The sequence below is a fragment of the Astyanax mexicanus genome, chromosome 7 (genome assembly GCF_023375975.1).
Source record: "Astyanax mexicanus isolate ESR-SI-001 chromosome 7, AstMex3_surface, whole genome shotgun sequence".
NCBI lineage: Eukaryota > Metazoa > Chordata > Actinopteri > Characiformes > Acestrorhamphidae > Astyanax > Astyanax mexicanus.
In genome coordinates, this window is record NC_064414.1 from 37,385,997 (window position 1) to 37,408,291 (window position 22,295).

General features: G+C 42.7%; 1 protein-coding gene and 1 long non-coding RNA gene across 3 annotated transcripts in view; one reads left to right on the forward strand and one right to left on the reverse strand.

Moving 5' to 3' along the window:
* LOC125803000 (uncharacterized) overlaps window positions 1-22,295 on the forward strand; it is a 124,920-nt gene that overhangs the window by 99,891 nt on the left and 2,734 nt on the right. The gene's annotated exons all lie outside the window — the stretch shown is intronic.
* The window catches only part of bcl11aa (BAF chromatin remodeling complex subunit BCL11A a), a 58,054-nt gene continuing 40,952 nt past the window's right edge, over window positions 5,194-22,295 (reverse strand). The window contains exon 3 of the mRNA XM_007252237.4: window positions 5,194-10,587. Coding sequence (XP_007252299.3) covers window positions 8,522-10,587 — 2,066 coding nt within the window. The 3' untranslated portion in view covers window positions 5,194-8,521. The remainder of the gene's footprint in view (window positions 10,588-22,295) is intronic.

A 22,295-nucleotide genomic window follows, 5' to 3' on the forward strand; every position in this document is an offset into this window, starting at 1 on the left:
AGGCAAATTGTTTACCTAAAGTGAAAGAGATTCGAATAGAGGCGGTGGCTGACTTCACCTGTGTCGGAGGAGGCTTGTGCTAGCCTTTACTCTCCTGGTGTGTTGGGGCATCACTAGTGATAGGAGGAGTCGTAATGAGTGGGTTGGTTAATTGGCCGTGTAAACTGGGGAGAAAATGAGAACTAAAAAAAATAGAAATAATTTTTTTTAAAGAAATCACATTCACATTCGACACAGAAGAGCATGTAAACATATCCCGCAGGTCAGTGCAGCATTTTTTCACTAACATGGGACGTGGCAAAAATCACGGGACACAACGCTGATTCCTCTCCCATGAGATTTATTGCATCTCAGTGCTCACAGACTGTATATAGTGACAAGAAATGCATCAAAGTGATAGACTCGCTGCTGTTCTGTTGACATCCTCATCCCTGTGAGTACATGATCCATACTTCACTCTATACATGCGCTTCGTTCCTGACCCTGAGGATTCAGAGGCAGAGAGAGTGTTATGTCTGTTCCATATATGCAGCATGTTTATGTATAAGTGACCAACTACCGCAGCAGAAGTCAGCCCCCCTGTCTTCAAAAAGACTCGTAGGACTGCTATCTCCAGACAGTTCTTTATGCTTGTGTGCGTGCGAGTGTGTGTGTGTGTGTGTGAGTGTGTATGCATGCTTTAGGCTCTGTTTATTCAAACCTAAAGGGCATTGCAATCTCCACAACAAAGTGTTCACCTGGGATCAATCACTTAGCTTATTAAAGCACTCACATATTCAAATGATGCTGCTGCTGCCCTGCATATGTGTGTGTGTGTGTGTGTGTGTGTGTTTTCCTCCCTTGCACCATTTGTGATTAATTATCCCTCACAAATCTAATCATGGAACACACATGGTTGCTCCTAACTATCTATCTATTGTCCTGTGCTTGAGGGGGAAAACACAACAGTGAAGAGAATGATTCCTCCTTTAATGAGATTGCAGTCGGGGTACAAGTTGCGGTGGCACTGCTCGACCCCCATTCACAAAGCAGGTGTCCATTTCTAATGACTCCCAGACACTACACCAACGATCTGCAGGAAAATAAGGAGGTGGTTTAGAGCGGGTGGGAGTAGAGCGCTGCCCTCGAAGATGCGTTAAAAAAAGGACAAAATGACAAAATGATAGACACTTGACCTCTTAACTCTACTGACCAACTGAACAGGTCATAAAGTGTAACCTCAAGGAATTGCTTAAGGATTCCCACACCTGTATACAGACAATTACCTTCATAATTTTCCTAAAACCTAAAAGATCATCATTGGATAAAGAGAACCCACTTAAACCAATTATACAAAAATATTATACTTGCTCATTCATTTATAAAGTAAGATGACCTCCCCTTTTTATTTCTGGTAACTGTTGATCAGTCCTGCACACCAGCTTGAAGGAATTTTAGCCAATTCCTTTGTACAGAACAGCTTCAACTCTAAAATGTTGGGTGGTTTTCTCACCTTTCCTTAACTGGTCACTTCATTCATTTCCTTCCACAAAATTTCTATTGAGTTTAAGATCATTTCAAAACTTTATTCTTCTTAAATCATTCTTTGGAAGAATGGCTTGTGTGCTTAGGGTCATTGTCTTGCTGCATGACTCACCTTGTCTTGAGGTTAAGTTCATAAACAGATGTCCTGACATTTGCCTTATATTTCTCTGATATAATACAGAATTGATTGTTCCATCAATGAAGGCAAGCTGTCCTGGCCCAGATGCAGCAAAAAGCATGATGCTAACACCACCATGTTTCACAGATGGTATAAGATTCTTGGAAGGTGCTGTCCACCAAATCTTCCTCTGATAGCCTTCTGGCTTGTCCATGTGATGATTAACAAAATGCAGACGTGCAGCAATGATCTTTTAGCAGAGCAGTGGCTTTTTTCTTGCAACCTTGCCATGGACACCATTGTTGTTCAGTGTTTTCCTGGTGGAAATGAACACTAGCCAAGGTGAAAAAGGCCTTCATTTGCTTAGAAGTTACCCTAGGTCCTTTGTGATCTCGCAGACAATTAGACATCTTGCTCTTGAATTGATCTTTATTGGTCAATCACTCCTTGGGAGGGTAACAGTGGCCTTGAATAAATTCTATTTGTGCACAATCTGTCTGACTGGTCTGATGGTTTTCCAACCTTTTCCAGTCTGATGAAGATCAACAACTTTTTGTCTGAGGTCCTTAGAAATCTTCTTTGTTTGTACCATGATACACTTCCACACACAAGTTGTGAAGAGCAGACTTATAGAGAGATCCCTGTTGTTTAAATAAAACAGGGTTCTGCTCACTCACACCTGCTTGTCATCCCATTGATTGAAAACAGCCGACTCTAATTTCACCTTCAAACTAACTGCTAATCCTAGAGGTTTATATAATTTTGCCCCTAATAAATATGTAATTTTGGTTTGAACACTGGTCAGCATGCTCATGGCAAGACTGGCAAGAGTGTGAATTACTGAACTTTGAATTTGTGCGAGGTTTGATAGTTTGCGCTAGATGGACACTTGACCTCTTATCCCCCCACTGATCAATTAAACAGGCCATAAGGTATTTCCTCTGGGAATGCCCGCAACTGTATAAGTTGCGTGGTGTTATCTTGTGAGTGAGGTTGAACATGCTGCCCAGCCTGCCCATGGCAAGGCACTGTGAATTAATGTGAGCAATTCGAGCGAGGCCTGATGGTGGATGAAAGGCCTTACAGTCCACAATGGACAGAGAGCACAGTGGGGTGCAATGATTGTGACTGGAAAAAATAGCTTGTTCAGAAAGTATTTTATTTTCTTAGACATTTGACAATATATTAGAGTAGACGAGGAGATCGGTTCTTAATAAACATTGTTCTTAAATAATATGTCTATGCTTCTTCAGTGTTGCACTGTTAATTACCATCATTCTGAACAGATTTTGCCTATTCAAACAGCACTAAAATTGTTTTAAAAAGCTCAGTTTTAACGCTCTTCTCACAAAAACAAACATTTGGGTTTAATTTGGGCTCGGGCAGAACGTGCACAGGCTCGGGCCAGGTCGGGCTGGATATTTTGGGCCTGATCTAAGCTCTACTACACTGATGATCTACAGGACGAAATGGAGGTATTTCAGTGCTGGTGGGAGTGGAGTCCAGCAGTACAAAGATGCTGCCCTCCTCCAAAGTGCATTGGAAAAATGACAAGACACTTGACCTCTTAACCCCACTGACCAATTGCGCAGGCCAGTCATGTGCCGAGATGCAGTGGAGAGCTCGAGCGTGAGAGTGAGGGCTGTGCTTGCGAAGGAGCGCAGTCAATGGTAATGCATGATTAATGCCCATTTCCTCCACTCCGCTGTAAACGTCCAGCAGAGCACGAGGCTACAGCCGTGTTCACGTCCGGTAGCCATATTATCCATACTTTAACTCAGTGGTCAGTGTCCATTAAGACGCATTTACTTTATGCTCTTGGCCTGTTCACCTTCCTGCACCGCAGAATGAATAGAGCAAAGCCAGAAATGACTGTGGAAATGTAGTGGAAGTGAGGCAGTGAGGCAGGGCTATTTCAGGCCCCAGCAGTAGAGCTGTAGTGTGGAGCCTCTCGTAACTACCTTCCTGTCAGTCCTGCGCTGCGCTGAAGTGAAGAGATAATCGTTTTCATATGAAGTGTAATTAAAGACGACTTTTGACTTTCGGTTTTGACAACTACGCTCCCGGGCCTGTTATGTATATGCAGATACAAAAAGTTATCTATCCTGAGCATATATTTGTGAAGTTTGTTCAGGCTGTGGAGTGGCCTGGAGAAGCAGTGCTACACAACTTTTTAGACTATGTACACCAAATTTCAAAATAAAAGCTCTAGGAAAAGTTCTACCAGGAGATTTTTATGCTACATACAGTAACATTATTTTGTGACCGATCACTAGCTTCCCCCTTACATACTTACAGACCATCTTCCTTAATTTCAGATGTAATGTTAAGAGTCTTACCCAAAGAAGGCAGCGTAGTGGATAACACAACACCACCTTCCTTCTTGCTGCCCCAAGTTGCCCCAAAAACTGACAGAGCTACAGTGATTACTTGACATAAGGACATTGAAATATCAATCGACATCAAAATTTAAATAGACACATTGTTTATTGTTTGAATTTGAACTGAATTTAGCTTTTTAGAACTATAAAAACTATCTGCATGAGACCAGTCATTACTGGCTATGGTCAGAAATATGTATGTTAACATTCAAAAGCCACAGAAAGTGTAAATAATAGGAGTACATGAAATCTAAATCTAGCCTCAAACTCAGAGGTTTTTTTTTTTAATGTCACACTGGGCAAAGTTGGTTGATGGTTTACCACAGCAGCTCTAACATGATGCACAAGCACCTGAAAAAAACCCATATGTGCTATTCTGGACAACAGACCATCAGAAACGTTAAAACCACTGTACCTATTGTCTATTAATGTTTGTTAATCTTTAGTGGGGAAGCTTTTTAAAATCCGTCCATCTTTTAGCCACTAAACATCATCATTATAATAGTGTTAAGTTTGTGTTTGGGTGCTTTGGGCTTTTTAAACCATATCTTACTATTTTACTCCAGCCATTATTTTAAGCAAATTTCTTTGTGTAAGAAATGCCATATGCCTGACCGTAACTATTCATTGTTTTTTGTGTAAAAAAAAAAATACTAGAAATGTAAAAGTCTCAATATAACTTTTTAGAGGAAAATTTTAATTAATTTAGATGACTAATAAAAAAAATGTCATTGGTGGTAGCCATAAATTCTGATATGAATCAGTCTTTAATACTGATGAAAATTAAAGACAATCACAGTAGGATAGTGTAAGTCTGGCAGCAGCTTCACTGATGGTATTGAACAACTGGAACAATATTATTGTCACACAAAAACCTTATATCTCCGAGAAACTTTACCAAAGGTCAAAAAAAAAAAGAAATGCAATGAAAATGTTATTGTAAGTAATTTGCCCCCCAGATTCACAGTATATTAAAAAAGTGAAAAACTGAAAAAAAATGGAGATACAAGTTTTTTGTGTGATTGTGACTATATGCCAGATATTGCTTCTGCATTCAGACATATGCTTGTGCACATGCTTAGATTAACTTTTAGTGAGATAAACAAACGATGTGTGTGTGTGTGCGTGTGCGAGACCCACCTCCCCACAGAAACTGTACCGACAAAGTGATACTTTAATTTTTTTATTAATTGTTTTCAATAAAGGGACAAAATGGGTGTGTGAACAGGATAATGCAGACAACTGCCAGAAAACACAGACAGTGGTTTCTCCAATAAAACTCAACATAGACCAGAAACAAATACAGCAAATAAAAGCAAAGGTTGTCAATGACCTTTGGTCATTTTCAAAGAAAAACAACAATAACAAAAACAAAATAAAGAAAACCAAAAAAGATCCATTCCATGTCTCCGTTCTGAACAGAGCATTTAAGTAATAATAAATAGTGACTCCCATTGTAAAAGATAAAGTTCAAGTTCAAGTTACAACAAACAGCTTTCAGAACAGGAATAGAAAAGGCTGATAACAAAATATTCCGCATTGCCATTTACAAAAAAGTATGAACTCAAGCGGGCTTTCCATTATTTCCATTTCATTTTTAAATATGCTTTGCATATGAAAGTCATCCCAATCTAAATATAAAGCACCATTTAGTATTTGGCAATGAAAACAAAAAACCTGCAAAACTTTGATTATTTTTAATTCATTTATTTGAATGATTTTCATTTATGTACTGGTATTTACTGCATATGAAGTTTGTTCTCTTTAAGATGCTGGAATGTAGTCAGGTGAGATAGGTGAGAAGACAGAGAAGCACACTACAGAAGAACCCAACATCAGCTTGCATTACTGCATACAGAATGGCAGCAGAAGAGGAGAGTCTAAAAAAAGAACAGAAAAAAAGATATGTACAACCACCTGTTTTAGCTAGTGTGGACATTCGCAAAAGACTCCTCGGGGAAACCATTAGATGGCCTCCTTTTTATACAATGCCACATACTTTAGATGTTTTTTTATTGAATTTTTTTTTCAGTTCATTTTTTTTTAAACATACAAATAATTCGTACTATATTATCCTGCCAAATTAAAAAAATATACCGTGGCAGCTTGTTGTTTTTTTCCACTACCAAAAAAGGTACAATAATACCTTTTGAGAGAACAAGCAACAGTTAAAAATACAAGCCTCAATATAAATACTATAGTGCCTACACTAGGTGAACATTTAATTCAAATACCATTCTAGAAATACAGAAAAAAAGTAGATCATAAATGTGTTTTAGCATAGGAATTGAACATGAGTGTGCATTTTCCTATATTTAAGTTCTCTATTATATATTTATATATAATCTTAAACCTTTCCCCAATGCAAGTTACGTTTGACCTGAAGAGCTGTGAAGAGCCACGGTGGAAAAAAAGAAGAAATAAAAAGGAAAAAAAAAAGGAAAAAAAAAAATCACAGATTTTTTTTCCAATTCTATATATATCGTGATCAAGTCTTGAACACCACCAAGACAAAGAGGAAAGAGAAACATCAACAAACTTAAATACAGTTTCCCCTAAGATAATGAATTGCTATTTTTTTTAAAAATGTCATTTTATATTCATACTTAAAAACGTTTTTTTTTTTGTACAAAAAAATGTTCTTGCAGTGAAAGCAGCAAGTTTCAATCGTCCATTGTTTGACAGGAGGTCTATGCCCCGACGCTTGAACATCATACTGGAGTTGGGCTTTCTGTAAGAGGGTGGGGTGGGGGGTGGTGGGAGGAGGGAGGAGTTGGCTGTGTTATGTTAAACAATGACACTGTATTATTTTTTTAAATTATTTTCTTTTTCTTTTTTTAGCATTATAGGAAGTTTTCCCTCATGTGAATACCTGTAAACTGGGAAACTTTTAACAGTGCACTTAATGTTGTATAAGCAAGCAGTCTCAATTTATACTCAACCGCTATACCACCAATCAGAGCGTCAGACACAGACTGAAGGGGCCGAGTGACAAGTGCTAACTAAACACTGAAAACATGGTTGTCAAAAATGGATGGATGTTTAACTCACCAGAGGAAAAAAACAACTCCCCAAACACATAATTACACACGAAAAGTCTTTCCCTCTCCTCTCCCCTCTCTCTCTCTCTCTCTTTGTCTCCCAGGTTGATGGAACCATTTAGGGAACACAGGTATTAAGTACTGCAGTCATTGCTAGAGATATTCTTTTGAGGATTTCGATTCAGACCTGTAGGCAATTCATAGTTAATCATCACTGAGACGTGTAAATAATCAGATGCATTCTTCGAAGAGGAATTTTCAAAAAACACTGCATTTCTTTATCGTATAGGCCCGCAAATGTACCTATGCAGTGGACACACACATACTCACACACTCGCGCCTGCACACACACACACACACACACACACACACACTATGGAAAACAAAAGACTGCTGTGCTACTGAGAACAGAATCTTCACGAGAGCTTATGATTGTGGTTTGAAAAAACCTGTACCGAGTAAGTACAGTACCCATAACTGGAGAGTAAACATGGTTGAATCCCACACAATACTGGATGTACCGTGCACAGTACAAATACCACAATAGAAGGATGCATGTGTCATAGGTAGCTAATGATGATTAACTACAAATCAGCTTTTAGCTTTTTGATTATCATCATTTTTTCCTTGTAGACTGTCAAAGTCAGGTACTTGATGCAAGAACCTTACGTGAATCAAATAAATCCATTTCCAGTATCTGGCTGAGATTCCAAGCTTATAGCAGATAGGAAGATTAACCAATGAAGTTTCAAGATCCAAGGCACTCTTTTTTTTGTTTGTTTTACCAAATGATAGTACAAATTCAAATCTCGATCACCTATATGTGTGTTTTTTTTTTTTTAAAGAAATTCAAAGGCTGTCAATACTTTATATTCCATAATAGGGGCCAATTACTATGTTTAACCCTATGTGGACAGAACATCTTTTTGAAAGATTAGTTTAAGTGCGATTCCCAGCCCCTCCAAAGAGGGTTTAAGCAATAGACTGTTGTCCTCCATGTTACAACACAAAACTGTACATGATATGTATTACAGAATGTATGCAGCATGGTTGTTTTTTTCTTTTCTTTTCTCTTTTCATTTTTTGAATTAAAAAACAGAACAAGAAAACAGCAACACATTTACTCAACAACTAACCAACCAGGGACAATTTTTTTAAAAATAGCCAAAACATACCATGCATGCTGTCTAATTATCAAAAAAGGGAAAGAAAAAAAGAAAAAAAATACACAACATGTAAATTATTGCACAAGAGAAAGGCTCGAAGTTTGCGTCAATGCAATAGTATTGCCCCGATACAGAACATGCATTCAACGGTAAATGAAGAAGGGTGTGCTGGTGGTGCCAAGCACGTTCTCTTAGCCTCCACTGGACTAGCCAAACAGGGAAAATCTACAAGGGTGGGGTTTGGGTGGGAGGGTTGCTGTTTACTGGCAGGTGTGCCTCCATTCTCCAGCACTATTCAGTTTTAATTTCGCTGTTCAAGGCGCGATCACTGTGCCATTTTTTCATGTGTTTCTCCAGGGTGCTATACACACTAAAAGGCATCTGACAGATATCACATTTGTAAACGTCCTTGCCCACCTGCCCGTGCGTTTTCATGTGCCGCGTGAGCTTGCTGCTTTGGGCGCAGGCGTAGTTGCAGAGTTCGCACTTGTAGGGCCGCTCGCCTGTGTGGCTACGCCGGTGCACCGTCAGGTTGCTGCAGTTTTTGAACACTTTCCCACAATACTCGCAAGTGTCGCTGCGCCGCCCGTCTTTCGAACTGGGCCGGCCGTGACCGCCGAGGTGCGGCGTACTCCCTCCACTGCCCGTCCCGCTACGGCCGGACACGCCACCGTCCAGCTCCCCCGGGGGCGTGGAGAAGCGCAAGCTGCCGTTCTCTGAGGAGTGCTCTGAAGATGAGGCGAAAGGCGATTGTCTGGAATCCCCGAAATTCAGAAAGGGGTCCTTGAGCTGGCGAGAGGCAGCGTAGCCAGCCAGCCACTGGGAGTATACGTTCTCAGTGTTGGGGATGGTGGGTGTGGGGAGGTCAAAGTCCTTCTCCATCTTGATGCGTTTGGAAAGGGGGCTGAGGGAGCTGGGACTGCCCAGCAACAGCTTCTTGGATAGACCCACAGAAGCCGACTCGCTGGGGGACGAGCCCCGGCCATTGATGGCCGAGCCGCAGCCTTCTTGTGCGCGGTCCGACTCCAAGGCAGAGTCCTCGTCGCACATGTCCCTGTGTGCGTCACTATCTGAGTTGAGTGCGCCCCGTTTGTGTTGGTGGAAGGCCTCGCTGTAATGCTGCATGCTGGCTGCCAAACCCATGCCCTGCATCACCTCAGGCAGAGATCGCGGGATACTGTCCTCGTTCACGCCTAAGCGCCCACTGCTGTTTTCGTGGTGCCGCGCAGCCTCCAGGTTTAGGCCAAAGTGAAAGCTGTTGCGCCCTCTCTCTCGTTCCAGCTCCTCTTCGTCTTCACCTTCCTCCTCTTCCTCTTCTTCTTCCTCTTCCTCCTCCTCCTCTTCTTCCTCTTCCTCTTCCTCCTCCCCGTTCTCTGGAATCATGCGGTCATTCTCACTTTTGAACTTGGCCACTACAGACTTGAGGGCATTGCTAGCACTGCCCACCAGGTCACTGGTCCCTGGTTCAGGGGAGCTTGCCGTGGAGAGTCCGTCATCTGACTTGACCGTCATGGGCGAGGATTTGTGCATGTGCGTTTTCATGTGCCGCTTCAGCTTGCTTGCCTGGGTGCAGGCATGGTCACACAGGTGGCACTTGTAGGGTTTCTCGCCTGTGTGGCTGCGCCGGTGCACAATCAGGTTACTCTGGAACTTGAACGTCTTCCCACAGAATTCGCAGGCCTTGGACTTCATGGGGGTGTTGGGCTGCTGGGGCAGCGGAGTGGGAGTGGATTGGGAGCCGGATGGGGACTGCACGGAGGGAAGCGGAGGGGTGGACAGAAAGGGCGGCTTGGCGTTGGATTGGAATGGTTGCAGCAGCCGTTGCATAGGGCTGGGCCGGTTGGGCGAGAGGGGCGGAGTTGACCCTGAGGTGTTGCCGGCCAGCTCCCTCAACCTGCGAGAAAAGTCCATGGCTGGGGGGTCCAGGGGCATGGGGTTGAGGCGCAGCACCCTGTCGAAGGCACTCGGGTGGTGGGTGGCCAGGGCCAACTCCTCCGGGCTCAGGTGCTCCATGCGGTGCGGGTCCAGGTGATGGCGGGGTGGAGGGCTAAACAGCGGGGGAGTCGGGGGAAACCGCCCCTCCCGGAGAGGGGGGCCCTCACGGGCAGAGTTAGGTATCCGTAACAAGTTGAAGGGGCTGCCCTCGGGTAGGTGGATGCCATGTAAGGGTGGCTGGGAGGCATGTTCAGCGCTGATCCCGGATGGGGCACCCACGCGAGGCGTGAGAGGGCTCCCGCGCTCGCTCTCCAGGTAGATGCGGAAGCCGTGAGTGTTCTGGGCATGCTGCAGCAGGAACCAGGCACTGCTGAACGGCTGCTTGCAGGTTGTGCAGGTGTAGCTGCTGGGCTCATCTTTACCTTTGGGGGGAAAAACAGAGAGAGTCCAGTTAGTTCAACCTGTAAAACTGTGTAGATGAGAATTATAGTTAAATCTGGTGCAATGCCTCATTGTGGAAAATGAAAGAAAAAAAATCCCTACTTAATAAATAAGCCAACTGGACCGGAAGGCAAAATCTTTCTGCAGTCCATTAAAAAAATGATTAGAGGACCATGGGCTGTAGAAAGTGCGGTGAGAGAGAGAATGGTTAAGAAGCTGAACACACATAGAGATTCTCTTTATGTCTGCTCCCGCTCCCACTCCCACTCCCTCTCTTATCAGCCCCCTGGCTCTCGCTGGCCAGAGAGAGGCACTACCGATTTGGGCTTAATCATTCATGAAGCTTCCCTCCCTCCTCTCCAGCCCAAGACCCGGGGCCCTGCATGGCCGCCTGCAAAAACACCCCCCCCACAGCAGCCGCTCCGCTGTCTAATGAAAGTATCACATGGCAGTAAACACGGCTCTTATTAAAAACATGCTCCCGAATGGCACCACAGGCCAAGGCCCGGCGGAGCTCGGCTTTTCAGAAGGCCCAAACAAAGCTCGGGCAGCGCGGCCGAAGACGCCCCGGTAAGGGTTAGCACGGTCTCGGTGCGCGGCGGGGAATCCGAGCCTCCCCACGCTTTGCTCGGGCCTGCACTGCACGCAGGCATTTCCACTCGCAGCGCTGCTCAGTAGCAAGGCTGTAAAAGCAAACAATAGCGCCTTCCCAGCTGAGCGCTGTCTTTCATTCATGTACAGAAATAGGCGAGCGCGAGGCTCCGACACAATAAAAACACTACAGTAGTAGTGCCAGTGTAGGGCCGGGGAGGGAGCAGCGAGAGCATGAATAACAGCGTGTTAACAGCACTGTTACTGAAGCCCTGGCACATCTCAGCCCACTGAAACCAGGGAGGAACTGTGTACTTAGACAACTCACAACTTCCATATGCTCCATCAGCAGAATGACTCTGCGGTTTATTATAATTTATCCATCAGAAAGAAGCCATTTAATTAGAGGATTAAAATACAGCCTGAATGTTATGAGTATGTTCATTTGCAATCACTTTAAAACTGTGAGGCCCAAAATAAAAAGCTATAAGCATCAGACGGTGGATAAAAAAAAGCTCATCCCTCAGAAGCAGCACAGTGAAGTACGCAGACAACTGTGACAGTGAAGGAACATTTAAAACAATAATTGACTTTCAATGGCACTTCGACAATGACCTATGATTTGCTTCACAATTCATTTGTAATCTCATTAAATGTACTCAGCTCCTCTACCAACTCATTTACAAGATTAGATAATAAAGCAGGTAGGGAATGGGAGTGTTTTAACATTAAACGCAGACACACACACACACTTACACCAGCCAAGCACTGTACACTGCACAAGCTGCACGCCAATGAAAAAGATTCTTTGTGATTTTTCAATAGTGAGTGGAGAGACTGATGGCCTACTCCTCTCATCCTACCTAAAAACGTGTTTCTCTCTCTCACCCCCTCCCTCTCTTTTTCGCATTAGCTCACACACTTTTACTTACACACACACACACACACAAACGCCTGGTGTAAAATCACGAGAAGGTGAGAATGATGTAGTGAGGAATAAGAAGGTGTGCTTTATTCTCTTCAACTTCAACACAGGAGTCAATCTCATTCCCCATCAGTCTCTACAGAGACTCTTCACAGTTTAGTCTGGAAATGAATGCCACATCTCTCACATATGAACAATGATTAGGAAAGACAAAAGAAGTCTTCAAAGAAGCATTTTCCTTTTTACTTATCTTTTTCTACTCTTTAATTCTTAAACAAAAAAAAAATCAAATTTGTAAATCTACAATGTTTCACTGTATTAATTTTTTTTACTGTGTGACAATGCCGTTTTTCATATTGTGACCAAAATTCATAATGAATCGACCAATAAAAATACCAAATAGAAAAGTTACTTGTGACAAAATCTTTTTACTCTGACTTTTTGCATTTTTTGCATAGAATTTGACTAAAGGTACTAGACAAAACTGTATTTTAATTTATATATATATTTTTTTTTTGTAAATATTCTTTTTTCCCCTCCATTTACTTTTTTATATTGTATTTTTTAATATTATATTTGAATACCTTAATTGTATATTTCTGTCCACAATGTGGAAAAGTGTGCTGTTAATTTCCGAAACCAGCATCACACAAATTCCCACACCAAAACAATAAAACAAATAGCATCTAAACGAAAAATTATATTTTTAGAACTGAAAGAGACCAAGCAGAGGTTTTGTCTGCCTGCATGCCCACAGTCAAATAGAGCCGTTCTGTTTACTCCTGGAAAGCAGAGAACTGGATCTTTATCAAAGGGTAATGAGTGGCAGTTTGAACTGTGCAAATTAGCACTGCTAAACAGAGCACCTTATGTTTCACTTCCACAACTATCTGTCTGCTCTTCCCCCAAAAGCACAGGTTGAGCGGTCAAAAAAAAAAACAGAAACTGTTCACACGATTGGGGGAAAAAAAACAACACATGGACAACAACAAAGAGGAAAAATGGACATGGAAGGAGGATTGAACTTTCCTCCTAAGCCAGAGGTCTTTAAACTGCTATCATACACTGTTTTCTAGCCCATCCCAGGAGGGAGAGAGAAAGAGAAAGAGAGAGAGAAAGAGAACGGTAGATGGTGGGATGTTAGGGGAAAAGAGAAAGTAAGAGAGAAAAAGAGAGAGAGAGACGAGTGCAGAATGGAGCTGAACAGGCAGCGTGCACTCTTTCATCTCCTCGTTTGTTTTCCTCAGAGGGGGTTTCTCTGAAGTCTTCAATAGGCAGCAAAGCATGTAACAAGGCGAGCGGGCAGTGCTGCTGTGTGTTAGGGAGGCAGGCCGGAGCCACCGAGGGCTCGCAGGATAATCCTGTTAATGCACACAAATAAGGGCGGTTCTGGAAGGCTCTGCACAGTGGCGCACACAGTCTCCTCCAGACACTCCTGCACCCTTTTGTGCTGTCATCGTTTTTTTTTTTTTTTTTTTTGGATGTGTGTGTATATGTGTGTATATGTGTGTGTGTGCGTCTGGGGCCTTTCCTGTTCCTGTGAAGGAACGCGTACGAGCAGCGCTCGCGCTCCGCAACTCCAGACAGGCCTGAGAAACCTGAGACTAAAATGAATGACCACGGTAAACTGAGGAACACTATTTGAAACCGGCAGACATTTTCCGACCCAACGCAGAGCAAACACAGTGAGTGTAATTGCTCCGTGTTCACAGGAAGTCATTCTGGATCCGAACGTCAATGAATCAATGTCATATGTTGAAGAAAAAGATCATTTTAATGACCCGTTTTCCCTGGAGAAAGTGATCAACACTAGTCGATCCAAGCTGCTCGAACAGAGAAGGACCCACTGGATAGACAGAGAGAGAGAGAGAGGGAGAAAGAGAGAGAGAGAGAGAGAGAGAGAGAGGTGGTGCCGCTGAACGGAGAGAAATAACAGCACTGTTCGGCTCCACGGCTCTGCCACCCACGACTGCCTCCTGACAATCCAACTAAAGACCAACAGCTGAAAGCTCAGTGCCAAATCAAGACTGCACACAACTTTATATCAGGGGGTTGATGCGAAGGCCAACTATGGACGGTAAATTATGGATCATTACAATCTGCAGAAATTACAGTTAATTGTTGCCACCTGCAGAGGTTTAACCTACTATACATTTTTCTATTATCATGCAAAGGCTATTTTACACAATTCTGCATCACTGAAATTACAATGGCTGTTTCTTGTTAAAGGTTGAGGGATTGAGGGGTTGCTGGGTCCCTGTTCGCATACAGCATACGCTTGTTCTTATTCAATGATTCACTCACTTCTGAATAAAGTCAGTATTGTCTGACTGCGGTTAATATTAATCATGCATATTGCTTTGTTCTACGGCAACAAAGCAGTAAAGGTAAAATATGTCATTGCTATTATGCTATCATGCTAAAAACGGTATTTCTGTATAAGGATTTATTTCAGTATCATCAGCACCATTCATAATAAAAATGTGACACAATGTAAAGAATACATTAAAAAGCAAAATGCAAAAAAAAAAAATAATAATAATAATCAGCACAGTGTGTAAAGATATGATCATAAACAATTGTTACAGCTTCAGGGAATGGCTTGGGAACACCCAAGCCATGTTTTGAGTGAAGCAACGTGAATTATCAAATAGTTTGCACAAGGCCTGATGGTGGTTGTCAGAAGGATGGGGCTGTCCTGTTTAGTTAAATGCAGACATTTAACATTCGTTGAACCACGGTGTTGCATGTGTGTATAAAGAATATTTTATTGTATTTTTCACAGTGAACAGTGCAACAGGTAGTAGTAATGATCGGGACCACTGGTGTCATATGGCTAGAATTGCTAACAAAAAAAAGTGCTAACAAAAACGCTACACATCCCATTTCATGCAGTGGCCTTAACACTCCTATCCACAGGTAAAAAAGCAGCTTCTATGTATGAGACATGGCAAAATTAATGCGACATGATATTAGTTTGTATCTCATGAAAGGTACTAGGCTACTTGTTTTGTTAAAAGATAAAAAAAGGGAAAAAAAGCAACAAAAAAAAGACAGCGTGAAGTTGCTGATGTGCATCAATGGCAGTAAAAAAAAAATAGCAATAGCAACAAATAATAAGCAATTTTCTGTAAAAGCAGAATCAGCATGGAAAGAGTGCAAATCTTTAGAAGATCTGATGGTATGTATATATGTGTGCGCTGTGTACAGAAGCTGCCAGTCCGCTGGCCACTGGCTGCGACGCAGCTGAAGGACGCGTTACTGCAGCGCCATGTTTAACAAGGGCTTGCTTCATTTGATTACACATGGCAAGGCTCGGCAGAATGTGTAATCATCTTTTTCACATGACATTTTGAATATCCAACTAGACAAATAATTGCGGCAATAATTGATAGCTTTGTGCAGGCTGCGGTATTATTGACTGGCACGGCTCTGGCAGACACAGGGCGCGCGGCATGCCGGGACTGCGCCTGGCATACCCGCGTCCAGCTTCCTGCGCTGACAAAACTGTCATAATCTGTCTTAATGACGCGAGTCAGCTAGCCACGGACAGGTACTCCAATAATCTGCTATTAGGCATTGAAGAGCTTTTTTAAACATTTTTTTTTTTTTTTTTTTTTTACAGGCAGGAATTAAAAGCAGTGATGTGCCAAAGAAGTTAAGCACCCCCCCCACAGCACCCGCTTCCACTACCTCCCCTCTCCCTCCTCCTCCTCCTCGATTTTGGTCTAATTTTAATTTTCTCAAGAGAGGTGGAGAAAAAAAAGAATATTCTTTGTGTCATTTCCTGTCTTTTTAAGGGGAGAATTTGAGAGCTGTGCATTTGAGACATGCGAGCAGTAAAAGCAGGGGAGGCACTGTCGGCTTCCCAGCTGCTTAATATGCGTGACTGAGAGGAGCGAGAAAAGAGAGAGAGACAGAGGGAGGGAGATAGTGAGTGAGAGAGACAGGGAGAAAATGAGAGAGAGAGAGAAAGCTAAAAAGAAAAGGGAGAGAGAGAGAAAGAGATGGAGATTTCCTCCATGCTGTTTTTGGTCTCATAGCGGCTGAGTTTGTTAGACGTAATGATAATCTGTGGCTTGACACTTTTAAGCGTTTATGGGGAAGTCGCAGAGCGGGGCTTGCTCTAATTTGCCGATTCCTCAGTTAATTAGAAAGCCTCTCCAATTTGCGGCGAATGCAGGTCAGCATGGACAGGCTGCGAGGCTGAGGCAGCTGGTGACAGTCTCTGGACCGGTCCACAGGCACTGGCAGCCGACTACTTACACACACACTTACACACACACATGAAGGAGAGAGAGAGATAGATATAGAGACAGAGAGAGAGAGAGAGAGAGAGAGAGAGAGAGAGAGAGAGAGAGAGAGAGAGAGAGAGAGAGAGAGAGAGAGAGAGAGAGAGAGAGAGAGAGAGAGAGAGAGAGAGAGAGAGTGTGTGTGTGTGTGTGTGTTGCCTGTTGCCAGTTTTTAACACAGGGAAATGTCAGAGCAATGTTACAGCACCGAAACATGGCTAAACAGGAGACCCCCCCCCCAACCAAAACCACCACTCACATACACTGCCAAACACATACTCAAAGGAATTACTAATCCAGCTACATCTCTCTCTCTCTCTCTCTCTCTCTCTCACACACACACACAAGGATATATTTTAGATAAAGGCACGCTGAAATAAATGCTCTCCACAAAAAAAAAAAAAAAAAAGTGAGGCTGAGTTACAGCTCACTGATGGCTTGGCACAGAGCGACGGGTGCCCGCGGAGAAACGCGACACTTGGAGGAAGGAAATATGCTGTAAGGCGCCTCCTCCCTCGCCCACTAGCACCCAGCACACATCACACCACCACCACCACCACAACACCCCAACCCTATCCTATCCTATCCCATACCACCCCCCTCCCTCACTATCACAAGCCTCACTCTCACTCAGCTCTCAGCTGCAGCACACTGAAAACAGCAAGATTTACACTGCAAAAATCATTTTAAAAAATAAAGCAGACTGTTTCAAAGCTGTGGAGACACTTGCGATTTTTTTTCCAACAGTTCGTCCGGATCCGGCGCGTTTGCCTTTTTTTGTTTTTGTTCTGTTACTTTTATAGTAGCCTCTGTGCTCTGGGTAAACTCCGCCTCAGGACAGATCAGCTGCATTTGATTCTCTTTTGATATAGAAACACAGACCACACACATACACACACACATGCGTGCATATACACACAAACGCACACAAGTGTGCAGACAAAGCCGGGATTTGATATGTGGAATCATGCTGGTTATGCAACAGCATTTGAGGAAGGAAAATTGTTTTTTAAATGTATTGAAACTGTCATTTTTCATTTGTGTGTGTAAGTGTTAAAAGCATTCTGTGTAGATTTCTGAACATTTCTGGGAGATGTGCACGCACGTATGTGTGTGTGTGTGAGCGAGACTAAATTAAATAAATTAAGAGTGTGAATATTTGGAGCCCTATCTCTAGTTGGCCTCACTGTGAAAGCATGGTGCATTTGTGTATGTGTATATATCTGTATACATGTGTGCGTGTGTGTATGTGGGTGAGTGTGTGTATATGTGTGTGTGTGTGTGTGTGTGTGTGTGTATATATGTGTATATGTGTGTGTATATATGTGTATATGTGTGTGAGTGTGTGCCGTCTGGATCGATGGCGGCAGCAGACTAAGATGGATGCCAGATTAAAACGGCTTGGGCAGCCCTGTATCCCCGACATGCAGATTCACCCATTGTTCATCTGCCTCCCACCTCTCACACACACACACACACACACACACACCAACACCCCAACACCACCACCACCCCCCACCCACCCCCACATAGACACAATCTAATCCACACCAAACAAAAGCGTCGGACACATGCATACAAACACACAAACACACATACACACACACACACCTATTCAAAAGTCCAGGACATTTGGGCAGTTGCAGGCCACTTCTGGATCTATTCTTTTTTTTTCTCCTTTTAAATTCTCTGCAGTTTTCCAGCACCGATCTGGCTGTCACTCACACAGACTGACTCCTTTTGTTTCGTCCTTGACAACTGTGTTAAGATTCAACAGCACTCAGCGATAATAGTTATTGAGGTAATGGAACAATGCAGTAACAGGATTAGCGAATGCAGGGGCAGAAAGGACAATGTCATGTAAAATCATTTCGGAATTGTGCGGACGCTTATGCTTTCAAGAGCTGCTGCTTATGTACAGTAGTATATGCTGCTTGTGTCTGGCTTGTCTCTTTAGCCCACACCTGCTGGCTCTGAAGTTCCCGGACTTACATACCCTGAAAGCAACATTAACCTGGCTCGAACCTGGGCCACATCTGGTACTTACTTCTGGCCCACATATCACTTGGAATGATGGCCCAGAAGTGGGCCAGATGAGTGTGGTGAAAAATCTCAACCTGGTCTAGCAGATAATATATTATTGCTGTGGTCGATTGGCGGGTCAGTATATATAAAGTATATATAAAGAACTTAAAATTCAAAATCAAAGATTCATCATTCATCATTCCACGTTGAATGTGGGCCACTTGTAAGTGCAGGATGTGGCACAGGTTTGGGCCAAAAGTTTGGGCCATGTTAACGTTGCTATTGATATTATTTCACATGGGATCAAGCGCTTCACACAGACTGGATACACACAGAAAGAGTAGAATTCCACACTGAATTCCAATAAAATTCCTATAGAATTCCCAACTAGGCTTTAAAAAGCTATGAAAAGAATGCCCAGCCACTCTCATAATCTCTCTCCCATTTGTACTGTAATGTACAATAAGTGTGTGCCACATAAATTTGTGTGTGTTGTGTGTGTGTTTACTTATCTTTACTCAGGTCCTGCGTAAGACTGGATGTGCATGTTCAGGTTGTGTACATTAGCGCACGGGTCATTTGATCAGTATAGTGTGTGTGTGTGTGTATCCATGCACACAGTCGTGTGACTGTCTCTGTATGTGTGTACACGAGTGTGTGCGAGTTGTGTTTGTGTGTTGTCTGCCTGCCTGCCTGTCTTGCATCAGTATTCTCCGGAGCACCGTGGCCCAGCCGACCCAGCGCTGCTCTCACACACTCAGCTCTTTGTCCTGGCCCAGACTCTTTGTGGTGTGCCGAGTGACTGACCACAAACAAAGCCCTGTTTGACCAACACTTGTTCGCAGACAAAGCTGGATGGAGGAAGTTCCATAAAGACCAGCACAAGAGTCTGAATCGCTTCTATCTCCGTCTCTGTGCCCAATCCAAACATTATGCATCTCTCGCGCGCTTGCTTTCGCGCTCTCTCTCTCTTCCTCTCTCTTTCACGCTCTCTCTCAGCCTGTGCCAAAAAAGCAAGTACATAAATATACAAACCCTGCCGTTTAATCTGACTATCAACTATAGACTGTACACATACAGAAAAAAAGAGAAAAAGAGAGAGAGAGAGAGCGCAAGAGAGGCTGAAAGAGAGAGGGTGGGGGGGGAATCACTTGAAAGAGATATTGTGATAACTGAGGCTAACGCTCCTGGGCGCAAGCGTGCCAGTAATTAACCTGGGCAGGCTGGCAAAAATCTGACTTTCGCACTTATTACTTTTCACGTTGCTGAACCCAGATAAGGCGGCCGTGAAACGCAGGCATTTGCGCCTGCTCTACTACTTCCATTCGCACAGCCAATGAGTCCAGCTGAACGTGTGAGAGAGAGAAATGTCCCATTCTGGCGTGGGGCTCATTGGGGCCCACCCTGGCCCACCCCATGTGTCTCGCCTCATGACCTTCAGAGCCCTGGACCCCGGGCTCCTTTCACTCAATCCAGACACAGACACATATCAAACAGACTGAGGGAGGGGGATGGAGGGAGGCAGACGGAGGAGTGCATGGATAGGAGGATGGACATGCAAGAAGATGAATATGCAACATTTCATCACTGTCATATGAAAAACCTCCAAAGGGAAAAAAATAAAAAATCATTTAGATACAGCAGAACCCTTCAGAACAAATGTGTGAACGCTGCATGATTAATGTGATTCATATTAATCGTAAAAATAACATTAATAGATGTTTACAGAGATGCCACAATTATTACATGATCAACGTTTATCAATACATATGCAATACATAAACATAACCTAAAATAATTGAGATCTGCTGAGTTATTACATATGATATTACATTATATTACATGTTGTGTTTACGAGTTGGGGTTTTATTATATTTGTATTTATTTATAGGGATGCTCTGAATATTTGTCAAGTGAAATTATTTGAGCGAAAATAATTATTTAAAAAAAAAAACTGCAAGAAAAGCAAGACAAAAATTATTTTAACATTTTTAAATTATACAATGGTTAAAAAAAAATATTGATATAAAAACTTGTACAATTTAATTAAGATTTTGTGCATCCTAGTGCATTGATGTGCAATGTCTGAATGTACTTATCAATTATCAATCACTATTAAGATATTGCATTAATTATCAATCATAATACTGACATAGTGCCTAGAAGTTGAATTGTTTAATCGCAAGCACTTTTTACTTCCACTTTTAAACGACAATTTCATAGAAGCAAGATGTTTTTCCCCCCCGAGAATGACGCCATCCTAAAAGCTCAAACTCCTACAGGTCTGTTTTTCTGACATAAATGCGTGATTCAGTGTGCATCACCCATTACTGTGGATTGTAAACAGGGTGAGTCAGTCCGGGCAGAAAATGGGGGTTGAAATCAGTGAAGGATCTGTGTCCTAGTGGCGCTTCCTCCCAGTCTTATGCGTGTAATCCCAGCAATAGCCGGATCCTGCACATATAGTCTTGCTCTCCCTTTCTCTCTCTCTCTCTCTCTCTCACTTTCACCATCTCACTCTCTCGCTCTTTCTCTCTCGCACTTATGCTTCTGTGGGTGCTCCTGCTGCTGCTGCTTCTGCACCACCACAAATGCAATTAAGAGCAGGGGAGATTTGCACACACCTGACTCCCCTGCCTTATTATTACAGCGAGGAGATACATGCGTGCCCCCTCTAATCTCCCACACACACACAGAAACACACACACAGACAGATACACACACACACACACACACACACACACATCTCTGCAATGTGCACGCCTGCCTAATGATAGGCAGAGAAATCAGAGTTCAGTTGAGAGTTCGCTAGACCAGCGCAACAATGCACACATCACTCTCCCACTCCAGCTGCATCCAGACCCAGCGTCAGCCGGCCTGCGCTTTTTGCTCGGAGGAAACGGAATACTGTAAGCACAGACTCCGTAATTGTGGAACACTTGAAAATGATTTCAGTATTTAAAGCAACAATGAGACTAATTTCTGCTGCGTTATGAAGTGCGGCACTACAATTTGCGGTGCACAAATGAAGACAAAACACAATTTAGCTCGCCGCAGCTACAGGCCCGATGTGGAAAAAGATACTGATTTGATTTGTGGAGGAATATAGTTTCATACAAAAAAGCTTATAGGAAATATATTGTCGGTGTCATGCTAAAAAAAACTGAATTTTCATTTTTTGTTTTTATGTTATGAATTAGACAGTTGCTCTTTTCATTGCATCAGAATTTCTAGATGAATGAACCAATAGAAATCCTACTAAACGATGCATAAGGAAATATTTTTACTATGGTTTTACATTAAAAGCTTAAAAAAAAGCTGTAAATATGAAATTTTGAAGACACAAGATTTATGTGCAACAGCAGCAATTGTGTTTGATTGCTGCCATAACAAAAAATGTATATAAGAAATAATAACTATCAAAAAATGAGAAAAGGTGTATTTATTGGTATATTTATTTTCGCACAATACAAAGTGCAGCTTTGAGAGTTTTTAAATGTTATAAAATTACATTAAAAAATAAAGGGTTTATGTTAGGATTTATGTATGACAGTGGCAACAATGTATATGTGTGTTTTACTCCTTTTTTGTGTGTGTGTGTGTATGTGTGTGTGTGGCCAGGGAGACTAATGTCAATAATCTTGGCCCCCTGTTGTGTTCCAGACCATGTTCCCTAGTTCTTTCTTGGCTCTGACAGCAATACAGGACACATGCAGTGAATGTGTGTATATATGTGTATATATGAGTGTGTGTGTGTGTATATGTGTGTGTGTATTCTGGCCCAGAAGGGACATGTGGCCCTTTCTCTTCAAATTTCCTCTTCTTCATTAGCCTCATCAGACATCATCCTGCCTGC